Raw genomic sequence first — 14086 nt, forward strand, 5'->3', positions numbered from 1 at the left:
GTCGTACTACAGTACATGTTATATAAGGCATGGATATGTTATTGTTACAGATAACACAAATACATTTTTGCTTTATTTACAGTCTCCTGTTACCTGCTTAGACGTTGAGCAAGCGGTAAGACGGATATTTCTTTCTGGGTAACAGTTCATTTTTGGGTCCTCTTCGCGGTCCGCGTTTCAGCTTTGTCGATTTCTTTGAAAATTCAAAAGCAATGATTTCGATTTGAACAGCTAACCTCAAGTACCGGGTGTAAATTGCAGTATAAAAACAATATATGTACATTGTCGGAAAACATAAAATTTGTTTGTACTCGCTACGAAACAGAGCATCGCTTTTCATCATGTTTCTAAAGCTCGTACAAATAAATTTGATATTTTCAGACAATGAACATATATTGTATATCTATGCGTCCATAATGCCAAATCGAAGGAACAATTAACAAACCAGTCGTCAGCGTCGAAATTATGACCATATATGTCAACAACGAGAATGTATCGCTAAGCTAACATATATATGAAAATGCTCACATTGATTTTATAATTTAATATACAAAATAATATGTAGTAAATAATTCATATGTTCCGCTATTCACCGATTTTAAACAATTATATCTAATGAATAGCCGCTGTCGATGCAAGTTTTAATTTCATAGGGTGACCTACTGCTAATTTCGTTACGCGCACTGACCGCTGCGGTGACTGTTTTTTCTCACTTTGGGAGGATTTTTTCTTTGCTATTTCTTCGCCTATTTTCTCAACAATGTCCCTTCTCTTCATGTACATCAATGTGTTTGTTAAATCTTCGAGAGTTGCTCTAGTGTGAACACGACGCCACCTTAATAATGCTTGTTTTGCCTGCACTTCCTGATTTTCACGCATGAAGTTTGTTATAATGTCATCTATGTCAACGCGCAAATTTTCTTCGCCCCTTGGGGGATGAAAGGGTAACATACGATAAAGAGGAACCCATTCCTTCTCTATTGACTGTGCCACCACACGACATGCTTTCTCCAGTTTATCTGTAAAATAATGACACATTTATTATAAATCAATATTAATTCATTATCACCTTAGAACTGATATTTTTTTTATGAAATTATAATGGAACGTGTCTTATGATAAAAATAAGAAAATGTGACATGAGTGCCAATGAAACAACTCTCCACCAGAGAGCAAATGGTTAGAAACTATAGATTACAATTATGTCTCCATGCACAATGAATAAAGCCCTAAATGCATAGTAAGATCCAAAAGGCTCCGAACTGACAAATGCAAAATAAATCATACGGGAAAACCTAAGAGCCGAACAAAAGAATAATCGAAAAAAAATAAATAGTAACAAACGATAACCACTAAATTACGGGCTCCTGACTTACAACAGGCACATTCATTATATGGCGAGGATAAACATGATTATGAGCACTCATGCTAACCTCCTTTTTTTTTTTTTTTTTACAAAAACCCGAAGTAAAAAACAACACTGAATATGTAGTTCTAGCAAAACATCTAAGATGGTTAATTGTAGATATTTAAATGATGATTTATTTATGAATTTTGCAACCTAAATTGACTTAATCATACATAAATAGTCCTTTTTTGATACTATACTATTTTCATGGCTTCAGATTTTTTTACAGAATGCATATAAATACCATCAATTTGTGCTTTTGTTTTTTTTTTTTTTTTTACATTATAATAATTAGTAGTTCCAGAGACATATAATACAATTGTATTATATGTCTCTGGTAGTTCTTATGACAAACAACACGATTTTTAAAATAAGGATGTCATACCGAACTTTTCTTTTAAGATATATTATTTATAAATCTTAATTTGTTTTAAAGATATCGTCCTGCAAATCTCTAATTTTACTACATATAGGCAGATAAATGTGTTAATCAATGCATCCTTTGTTATTAAAAATAATATAACATCTTAAGCATAAAACATGAAAATTAAGAGCTGAGTTTACTATTAAGTATTCCAGACGAACAAAACATCATAATTTATAATATCTGGCAGCATTGATTCAAATTTACAAAATTTTGTCCTACTTTAATAAGTTTCTCAAAATTTGAAACCCGCTCATCAGCAGGAATCTTATCGACAAACAAAATTAACAGTATTAAGAGGAATCGTTTTCATGTGAAAAATCTAGTTTTAAATAATTTCCGTCTGAACAAACTTCGATATTAAAATTTCTTTTACATTGAAATGTCTTTACCTAAATATCAATATGGAAATTAGAAAAATCAAAAATATATGTACAATGTAGGATGTGTTTTGAAAAATAAAAACAAAACGAAATTACTTAAGACAGAACAAACGAAACTTTCTAAAGTCAAATGACAATTGTTGGTGTGCCGGTAAACTTAAGGTGTATTTACATGGTATTAAACAGTAACTCTGCATTTGAAATGTTTAACGCAAAAAGTACCGATTATGGGATGGATGGTAGGAACGGTAAATGATAGTTCACAAATATCGGTACTAACCTGGTATATGTTACAGTAAATAGATGAAATTAGGAATTACACGTAATTACTAAAATTAAAAGGCAGACAGGGGTAAACAGTTGGTCAAAATATGTCGAGAATGACACGGAATATACACAACGTAAAAAAACCCTCCTGTTACAGATTATTTAATAACATTAAAACGGACATTTAACTATCAACAATATTATTTTTTTTCGATTTTCAGATATAAATAATCGATTTTAAGTCATATGCAAAATTATACCAAAATCTATGGCATAGCCCATTTACTGTTCCTTAACCTTAAGTTTGGAAGTCTTATAAAAGTTAAACCCTTGCAAATTAAAAAAAAAAAAAAACAACATTTTTCAGTTTCAAAACCTCACTGTAATTAAAGAGCATGTAGTCTTAAAATACCTTAAATTTGTTAACCCAAACGTAAGTCCTACAATCCCCAGTCCTTTACTTTCTTGGTTGGTTTTTAAATTATGTCTCAAACTTTGATACAAAAATATCAAGTTAGTAAATAGAGCTCTGTAAAAATTACAAAAAAAATCAGTGATTACCTGTACTTACTAAAACAATTAGTAAATACATGTAATCACCAATTTGAATAGTAATTACAGGTATTTACTGAATTGTTTAGTAATTACGTGTAATTCCTAATTGCACCTATTTACTGTAACATATATATAAAACAGAATTAAATCCCTATTGGACGAGAATTTCAATTCAACATTTGAATACTTTCTACGGGAAAGTCTCTCTGGAAAACATTTTTGTTGAGAATCAATGTTCAACGCATGGATCCTTTGAATAAACTTTTAAAGCCATTATAAGATCTTTGAATATTGTTTTTATCGGTACTTATATTGACTTTTTTTGAATTATTACATCTATAAAATCTTATGTTCTTACATCCGGTCAATATATAATTATGTACTTATATTTTGGAAGAGCACTAGGTCGTGTTTCAAGACAATTCATTGCGTCTTTACAGTGAATCCGTTAGATGTGCTACAGCTGATTATTACTTTAGTCAGGGAGTATATTGTTTATCTATTAATTGTTATTAGCAAACTGAACTATCTTCCAGTTTCTTCACATGTGTATTTTGGGTATTGTTAGTTCTATTTTGTGCTTTGCATCACCCATGCCACAAATCGAGTCATTTATAATAATTGATTTGTTCACTTTGTTGTTATATTGTGCTTTTACACTGCCGCCCACAGTTAGGGAGAGGGTAGATCGCATACAAACATGTTCAATCCCGTCACATGATATTTTCCTGGCTGAAGTTAGGAGTCTGTAGTTCATTGGTTGTAGTTTGTTGCTGTGTCATTGAAAATTCAAATACAAAGAAGTTTAAAATTGTTACTGTTTTGTTCAATACAATGGGATAAACGTATTTGAGGTTTATCTATAATTTTTTTTTAAATAATATGAAAAATGTATAATATTGTGCATTAAATTGATAGATGAGCCCTATGTTTATATGTTCACTTGTATAACGGACATATTTGCACGTTAGAAAATCACTGATCAGTTAAAAATCACCCAATGAATAATATTCATCTTTTAATTTTAAGAGGATGAAAACAATAATGATTAAAAACTCGTATGTAGTTAGTGCGAAATCTTTTCTAGATAATAATATGGTAGCTGCAGTTGTGATGTGTGAGCATTTGAAAGACAGGATTGAACGAACAAAATGTTAGCAACAACAGGCTATACACACTAATTTCCGGCTATTGGTACGGCAGACACGATATAGATTTTGTCTGAATTTCCAATTGCCATTGTAATACGACAGATTGTGCAATCGTCTAAATTTTGTTCTAATAGCATATTACCTCTCTAGTTATTACTTCTGTGGTACCGATAGACGGTAATAGGGTGATTGAGTTATGCGAATTTGTTAAAAATAAAGGATCATAGAGTCATGTATTAGCGGAGTTAGCTTAGTACTTAGTCATGCAGGCATTGTTAGTTTCGTGATGTTTTACCTGAATACACCACCACTGGAGTTGGGGTGGTTAAACTCGGGCTTTCTGAAATATCTGTAAAAAGTAATCAAATACCACCGAATGAACATTAATCAAGGCCGAGTGAAAAAGCTTTTAAATTCATCATTTAACCTACCAGTGTTTTTGATATTTACATGTACAATAGCTAAAAGGAGATTTATATTTATATCAAACAAATATATTTTTTTTATAACGTCATAATTTTAACTGCAATCAAAACTTTTGCAAGACATCAATTGTGTGTCACAATGATGCGATTTGTTTTAGCTAGTAAGCCAAACAGCAATATGTAAAAGAACATTGAGTAGAGCAGTTCATATACAGAAGAAGAGTTGATTGGTTCTTGTAAAACGTATCAATGTTGGATATACATATATAACGACGATGATGATTCTGGGTCAAAGTTAGTATATGAAACAGGTCCAACATCTTCGAGGACACACAAAAAAAAGAGGATTTTACGATAACCTTAGAAGATTGAAATAGGGAACACAAAAGTTCGTTCCCCGTCTGGTATTTGCGAAATTTGTTTATTTTATAGATGTTTTGTTTACAAAGGGAAGTCCGACAAGATTAATTCTCTATATAATATAAAAAAATCTGTAACTGTATAGTCTTACCTAGTGTGCCTTTTCGTTTGCCTTTTTTGTTTTTACTATGACTAAGTGGCATATTGTAAAATAATTTCTTTAGCACCTCAGGACTAGTTTTATAACGATGAATTTCGCGAAGTTTTAAAACAGCATTTTGAAGTCTTTCATTTTCTTTCTCTCGTTTTCTTAGTTCTTTGTCTGCAGCTGTATAATCAGCCGTTATTTCCTTCAATTGCTCTTCACGTTTGTGTTTCAATTCACGTCGAAATCTCAGAAATTCTAATTTTCTTTTAATATCGTCAGCTTTTCTCTCCAAGCCGGGTTGTTTTGTCTTTAAACTTTCTAGTTCACTAATTAAACGATCATATTTTTCACGTTCTTTCTTAGTTGCATACTGAAGTACTTTTTTCCTTTCTTCTTTCCGAATTTCCTTCACCTCGATGTCCATTTCAATGTCTCTGAGCTCTTCAAGTATACATTCTTCTTGAGATTTAAGCGATTTTTCTTTATTTGCCAACCGTCTTAATTCACTTACACATTCACTTATATCTCTCTTACAAACTTTACGTCTGTGGTCGAGAGCTGAACACCTAACTTGAAGATCTCGTAAAGTCCGTTGAACTTCATCACGTTCTTTCTCCTTTTCTACGATGTCTAGTTGGATATATGTAGAATAACTATCGTCTTCTTGTATCCATCTACGCACTTCCGCTATACTATCTTTGACATTTTGAACGGCTTGAACAAACATGAACAAATATGGCGCATATTTCGCTTCCATACGTTCAGCATAACCACGAGCAACGGAACCAAAGTCTGACAACTTTATTCCATTTTCAGATTCAAATTTGTCAGCCATAGCGGAAATATCTGTTAAATTTGTACTGACAGCCAAAACAAATTCTCTTCTTGTTTTTTCATAGTTAATGGCGGTTTCTAGTAATGAGTCGCCCTTCACACTGCAAAAGCTTAAACAGTATTTCTTCATGAAATTTAAAATAAGTGACAAACTATCTACTACTTCTTCAAACCCACTTCGTAAAAAATTTAGAATTTTATTTACACAATCCTGCACTAATCTAACTGATTCCATATCAAATTTGACTTCCATGGTTGGATCTCCAAGAGCCTGCTCATAAGAATCAAACAAGTCTTGTACATCTACTTTGGTTAAGATTACCGGTTTCTTGATGTATCGCATTATCGTTTGTATCGATGGTAAGTACTTCCGTACTTCTTCCTCATATCGTTTATCGGAACCACTAAACGAATTTTCTAATCGTATAAGTCGGTATTCGATTCTTTTGAGACCAAGCTCAACCGATTCATAAAATCGCTGCAGATCCTGGGGTCGTTCCAACGACAGTTGATCGATGGTCTGTTTCTTCCGATTAAATGCCAAATGTGTTGTCGGAGGCATTATGTTTCTAGTCTATGTTGTCAATATTCAAATCATTTCCTGATGTTTTACATGACACGACACGCAGGAATACACGAATCTGAAAATATGTTTATTTAATGTAGTGGTTAAAGATAAAAAAAAATATGTAACTTTAAAAGAAGCATGTTTCCTATTTATATCTTATTTTTATATGATGTATTAATTTATTCTATCCTTTTACCATATGCAGTATAAATCGAACGGTAATTTCTCCAGTGTATGTTGTAAATATAATGTGTTGTTCTATGGTCTGGTTGTCGATTTGACACATTTCCCATTTCCGTTTTCTTTCCATTCTCAATTTTATTGAGTTTAATAGGACTTGTTTTATTACTAAAGTAGACTATTGTAGAAAACACATGTCAAGAGCTGAGAAATAAAATGTACCACATCGCACATGCTACGATAGATGAATGTCTAACGATTGTGACGACAAAATGAAGATAATAGTAGGTTTTTTTTAATTTTAAAATTTTTTTTTTTTTTTAATCAATTCAAAGCTAAGGTGCAAAACTTAAATGAAAAAAACACATTTTGTTATAATTTATCTAAATAACAAATTTGGATAAAAAAGAACACTCATAATAAACATAAATATACCGTAATCAATCGTTCGGGGAATACTTGCATTAAATTTTGGAAAAATTGTAAGAAACAATTACATAAATGTGTAATATTTTCATTTCATTTATGTTCATCTGTGTATGTGATTAAAGATGAATAGTATGTTATATTGTGCTACCAAACATAAGTTGTAACATTATTATTGAAAAGTGTCTTCTTCAGACATTTCTACATCTTATGGTATTTATATTATCAATACCACTCAAACAGTCACTGTGTCCTTTTTTTTAATATCGATTTTACTTGAAATGATAGGACATATTTTGAGTGGGAACTCACTTTTGTCCAATGACTGTAGGTCTGTAATCATTAATACTAGTACCGTATTTACCTGTGTTATCGCCGCTAATGAAAATTAATGAATTATTTTTGCTCATTTGAAATATGATTAGTGGTACATATGAAATACCATGGTATTTGGCGCAAATGAATTATTTTATTTTAGCCCTAATGGAAATGAAATGTAAATCGAGGTAAAACTAAAGCACCGAGCTAAATTATTTTTATTGATGAATTAGTGTAGACATCCGGTTTCCTGATCTCATCGGTGCTCTTCCTTGAAAGAAAAAGTGACTTATTCGATTTATAATTCTGAATATAATTTCTTAGTTTTTGGAATGTACAAGTATTCGTCCACGTCCACTCTGTGTTTTAGTTAGATGTATTTCTATTTGTATTTCTCTGATGAAGCCATTCATAGCTGATTTTTAAATTGTTTTTTTATGTTGTACTATTACACCACTGTTCCAGGTAACTCCAGGTAAGGGGAGGGTTAGGCGCCCCGCTAACATGTTTAACCCTGCCACATTCTATAGGTGTCTGTCTCAAGTCAGGAGTCTGTTATTAAGTGGTAGTTTTTTGTTGCTGTGATACATATCGATTTTTCATTTATTCCTTGGTACACAAATCAGGCTTTTGGTTTTCTCGTTTGAATCGTTTTACATTTGTCATCTTGGGGCCTTTTATAGCTGACTATGAAGGCCGTACTGTGAACTTTTGTTTTCAATTTCATTGGCATGTTGTTCTCTTGTAGAGAGTTGTTTCATTACGCCATGATACCACATCTTCTTTTTTTTTTTATATATATATATAAATCATAATGCATGTGATACTATCGGGAAAGAAACTACTACGATCAATAACATCGACGCCAGGTTTGCAATATACTCATCATAGATACCAGACTTAACATTTCGTACGTCAGACGCGCGTGTTTTTTCTACATAAGACTCTTCTGTGACGCTCGAATAAAAACAGCGCAAAATGCATAATAAAGTACGAAGTTGAAGAGCATTGAACCCCCCCCCCCCCCCAAAAAAAAAAAAAAAGTACTTTGAATATTGTCTCATACACACCTTACCTTCGTAGAACATAAGTAATATTTTTTGTTATTCCATAATGAAAAAAATGGTCATGTGACGTAACAACAAGACTATATTCAACATGAAATCTCCTAACTTGTATTGAAAATAGAAAAATAAGTTTATATAAATCACGACTCTACAGAGATATTTACCATCACATGTTTTGTCAAGTCATCTTCTTATTTCTCTTTCAAGAATCATGTAAACTTTGTAAATAATTCCAATAAAATATCGCCATTACAAAATGTTAATATTGCGTCGTTGTTGGTAACGTAACGTAATCGCACGTTTGACTGCATGAATAGAAAAGATTTACTTTTCTTTTAGAGAAAGGTATCCATTTCAGTCTTTTGTTTTATCAAATGAAATGCAATGGACTGTATGTAATGAAGTTTAATATATACCCTTTGACTCTACTTTCATAGATCGAAGCCGTATTTTAATGATTTTCAACAGTTGAAACATTATTCATATTTTGCTATCTGACAATATTTTTTTTGTTAATCATTATACACTATCATTAACATACTGGTTATATATGAATTTATATCAGTTAAATGACACTAGCGATGAGGAAAAAAAAAACAGTAGTCAAATGCTATGATAAAATGAATCCAAAAAAAATCATAGATTTTTCACATTTTTGCTAACATCATTTAGTATTATACGCTCGCATGACGTTCGCTCTATTTTCAATCACCCCCCTTCCCCTACCCCATTTCGATATAGATGACGTAATATTGTTGTGACTTGTGTGTGTGTGTGTGGGTGTGTGTGTGTTCATATTTTAATATCACGTGGTTTGAGGACAGTTACAACAGAATTAATATCGAAGATATCATATTATAAGTATATTTATTTGTCTAATTGACAAGGACTCATTCTGGATGATCAGTTTTAAATACCAATGGTGTAAATTGATTTATGGAAGAATGATTCCCTTTATTTAATCGAAATTCTAATAAACAATTACATTTTCGTATATTTCATAAGTTCAAAATGAAAGCATTTTTTTAGTTTCTGTGCATAAAACTTAATTTTAAAGATGTTTTATTTAAAGCAATAATTCGTCAGGTATCAATCAACAAAATGAAAAGTAAATTCACAAAAATAATGAACTCCGATGAAAATTCAAAACGGAAAGTCCTTAAGCAAATGTCAAACTTAAAAACTCAAAAACATCAAACGAATGGATAACAACTATCATATTCCTGACTTGGTACAGGCATTTTATTATGTATAAAATAGTGGATTAAATCTGGTTTTATAACTAGCTAACCTCTTACTTGTATGAAAGTCGCATCAAATTCCATTATATTGACAACGATGTGTGAATAAAACAAACAGACACAATGCGTAAAAGTGTCAAAAACAGGGGTAACAGCAGTCAACATTGTGTTATAATCCCAATCACTATAAAACAAACAAATATGCAACAAAAAAGCGCAAACAAGCATACAGACAAAGCACACCAGCAAAAATGAAAAGCAATAGATATTTTTCATTTACATAGGAACGCATCACAAATATATAAGAATAAATTTACATTTTGGAGATCATCTCTTGTTTCTGCATTCGGAACTTATACTCGACAAAAATATATCTCATGTATCGATAGTTCACCAAAACAGATATAAGTGAATAAGATGAAATCATATCTAATACATCCTATGTAATCTCATTATATTATGTGCATCTTTTATCAGTATCGTTGCACTCATTTTAAACTTGTAAAAATTTGATAATGAATAATGCTCAAATTAATAATATCTAGACATAAACTTCATAAAATATATTAATTACATCATTCTAGTGACCAGGATCATAATCTGAAATGAGTGAAGACCACTACGTCAGTTTGCAGCATTGACTACCAACACAAAAGATACAGAGAAGCAAGCATACTCACATTCATTGATAATTATCAAAGCAAACACATACATGTACTGCAATCCAGTCTAATCAATAACATAAGTTTATTAAGATTACAATCACTAATACGGGGTAATACCACACACATAACCAAGTATACTAAACAATACATCTTTTATTTCTTTCAAAACAATTAAAAGTTTTTTCAATCTAAATCTGATTAAAATGAATAAGCTGCACAAAAGAAACCTCAATGTACGACATATGGGGGTATAAATGAAGACAGGGGATTAACATTTAAACATTCGAATCAGTTTGATAGTTAAAAAATAAAACAAAATCTCCTTAATACGTTTGAAAACTGAGTTTGCTCATACGAAACATAAAGAGATCTTAAGTGATAAGCAGATTATGTTATTTTAAAAAAGAAGACGTCCCCTTTAAATATATCCTTCTTGCTATTATCACTGAACATTATGTCTATTATAAGATACGGAGAATTTTAATCCAACAAACAACTCACGTTAACCTTTCCCTATTATCATTCATATCGTTGTTTTTAATATGGTATACATAGTTGAAACTATGTTAACCGATGCAGACCCCCAAATTTAATTCATGAATTACATATACAATACACATAAAATTGCCATAAATGGAATATAAAATTACATTAAAACAATTTTGATGAAATCAAATACTCGTATCAATCATTATTTAAATGGTATGCCGTTTGTCAAATATATAGTATGTATACTATGCCATCGTCAGCGCAAAGTCTGTGTAATTTTAATGTTGAAATGCAATTATTTGAAAATAGATGATGTTTTTTTAACTGTTATTTGAAAATAGTTTTATGAAAATTGAAATAAAAATCATTTTCATGATTTTTTTGCGGATGAAATTAAACTGTTCAAAGAATAAGTTGCAATAATCTTGCAATAGTATTAAATCATTTGACTCCTCTACACTTTACACAAGTAAACCCCATTTCAAACTAAAAAACAAATTGAAAGAGTTGGTATTACTTTGTTTCATTAAAAAGAATGTCGAACGTAGATACAAGTATCTTGTCTTGGGGAGGGATACATTCTATTTTGTAAAGAATCACTCTGATTCAATCAAAAAATCTCTGAAACTGACATTGTCAAGATATTCCAGCAGCACCTGCATACGGGCTATATGTTTCCCAATTGATACGATATTCCCGTGCTTGCATTTCCTATCATGATTTTCTTGATAGAGGGTTGCTGCTCACAAGGAAGCTATTAAACCAAGAGTTCCAAAATGGTGAAGATGAAATCATCCCTTCGTAAATTTTACGTACGCCATCACGAGTTGGTTGATCGTTATGGAATAACCGTTTCACAGATGATATCGGATATGTTCCTTATGTCGTAACCACAATAACCTTCCCTTTTCACGATTGAGACTTACCAAATTAGACTTTTTACTGGATTTGTAATAACATAAGCAGCCCGACGAATGTCACATGTGGAGCAGATTCTGCTTAACCTTTTCACGCACCTGAGATTACCCCCAGCTTTTGGCGGGGTTCGTGTTGCTTAGTCTTTAGTTTTCTATGTATTGTCTTCTGTTCTATTATTTGTCTGCTTGTCTTTTTATTTTTAGCCATGGCGTTGTCAGTTTATTTTCAATCTATGAGTTTGTTTGTCCCTCTGGTATCTTTCGTCCCTCTTTAGCAATTCGATTTGAAACTTGGTAAAACGAAGCTCTTTCGTAACTATTTTTGAACTGTATGTGAGGAATTATAGCTTCCAAACCATATTAGAAGTTAATTAAGATCTTAACATCGGACTAGATGCATTGCAAGAGCCTCCGGTACACCTGTCATCACCCGGTTGAATATATGACCAATCGCAAAGTTTTTAGTGTTGTATATACGTCTCAATACTTATTTTCTTTAATCTTTGCTATAAGGAGAGACGGAAGTTTTAGATACCAAAGAAATATTCACTGACAATGTCATGGCAGAAAAAGAGATAAACGATAATAAAAACAAAATCATCAGTCTACAAACATGAACATCAATAACTAAAGACTGAACAAAACGAACCCCATCAAAAGTTGGGGTGATCTTGGGTGCGATCTAAAAAGTAAGCAGATCCTTATCCACATATGGCACCTGTCGTGTTGTTCGCGTATGAAAAAAATGGTTTTCGGTAATAATGTCACATTCAAGGAAAAGAGGACTACATTCTGGTAACGACGTTTGAAATATATCCGACATCAGTAAAACAGATTTCCCATTAAAAAGTAAAAACATATACTGAACTCCGAGGAAAATTCCAAACGGACAGTCCCTAATCAAATGGCAAACTCATAAGTTCAAACACATCAAACGAATGGATAACAAATTTTTAATGGTGACCGTGGTATTTTCGAAGTGATGACTTCAATGTCACCACTTGGATTTCTTATTTTCAATTGCTATCTTGCCCTATTAACAGCTATCTTGATAGGAAACATGCAAGTCAAGATACGAGGCAGACTAACAGTATTTGTTGTTGTATCCTTTATTTTAAATTCGATTGGATGGATGTGTTCAAATAGTCACCAAACTTTGAATTAATTTGTAACAGGATATTATCTATTTATCAGAACGCGAAGTACCGGATAATTCTAGCGTCCTTTGACTGTCCCTTTGGTATCTTTCGTCCCTCTTTCATTGTTCATAAGAAGCTACTTTATGAAGAAAACGTGCACAGTTGGTGCCCATTTAAACTCATTGTTTGCTGAAAAAAACACGTGATCTAAACGTAATAAATATTTTGTCTATCAAAAAATTAAGCATGTTCAGATATTTTTGGGGAATAAGAATTAATTTTTTACAAAGTATTATTTATCCATTCTCAAAACAAGATACTTTTATCTACGTTTGCCATTCATTTAAATGAAACAAAGCTGAATCAATTCTTTAAAGTTGTTTCAATTTGTTTGTATTTAGGAAAACTTGTGTGATGGGAAGAAAAGTCAAATGTTTTTCTATACTTTTGCAAGAGAAAAAAGATCTAGATAATATGTAGTCTAACATATCTTGGGAATATGAATCTCATCCCCGTTAAAGACAATAATCCTGAAGCCAGGGTTTGGTTGCTGATACAATGAATATAGATTATAAAGACGTTTCATGGAGTACTTGGAAGACCCAGAGATTGCAAAGACACGTATGTGATACAGGAATCAGATACAATGAAGGGAGACACAGTTCTTTATCTTTTGTTGAAATTCCAAAGTAACAGACCTATGATAGTACAGGATTTGGTCATTTTTTTTTGGACAACATGTGTTAGTTAAGTTTAAACATATTTTATTGTTCAAAAAACGACAAATGGATTAGACACAAGTTTTTGCAACATATATTTGTTATTGAATCTTGTCGAAATTGGTTTGAGATGAAAGGTACATACTGATCTTTAAAGTAAACCTAGGAGAAATGTACGTTTTGACTTATATTAAAATATATTGCCGAAGCTGCTGGATCGAACACTTCGTTGTCAAAGGAACGTTTTAGAAATGATCTTTTAGCTGATTCATCTTTTCCAATGCCAACTAGTCTGATTAATTTGGTAGTATCAGAAATGATAGCTGTAAGTTTGTATTGGTTTGAAACGGGAATTGTAACAATGGATTCCAAACAAAAGTTGCCAAAAAGAAAAAAGGTAAA

General features: G+C 31.8%; 1 protein-coding gene across 3 annotated transcripts; it reads right to left on the reverse strand.

Annotated features, from left to right (window-relative positions):
• Positions 1–529: 529 nt before the first annotated feature.
• Positions 530–10529, reverse strand: LOC143065011 (uncharacterized). 3 transcript variants are annotated; one of them, XM_076238278.1, is made up of 4 exons: positions 10436–10529; positions 5125–6596; positions 4484–4537; positions 530–1019 (listed from the first exon to the last, which is right to left on the reverse strand). In XM_076238278.1, exons 2-4 carry the CDS (start codon positions 6515–6517, stop codon positions 613–615), a joined length of 1854 nt encoding a protein of 617 aa, XP_076094393.1. In that variant the 5' UTR covers positions 6518–6596; positions 10436–10529; the 3' UTR covers positions 530–612. The 3 variants fall into 3 exon arrangements, with proteins under 3 accessions (XP_076094393.1, XP_076094392.1, XP_076094394.1); XM_076238277.1 differs by lacking the exon at positions 10436–10529 and adding an exon at positions 8679–8829; XM_076238279.1 differs by lacking the exons at positions 4484–4537; positions 10436–10529 and adding an exon at positions 8679–8829.
• Positions 10530–14086: the final 3557 nt, after the last annotated feature.

Source organism: Mytilus galloprovincialis, chromosome 2, assembly GCF_965363235.1.
Source record: "Mytilus galloprovincialis chromosome 2, xbMytGall1.hap1.1, whole genome shotgun sequence".
NCBI lineage: Eukaryota > Metazoa > Mollusca > Bivalvia > Mytilida > Mytilidae > Mytilus > Mytilus galloprovincialis.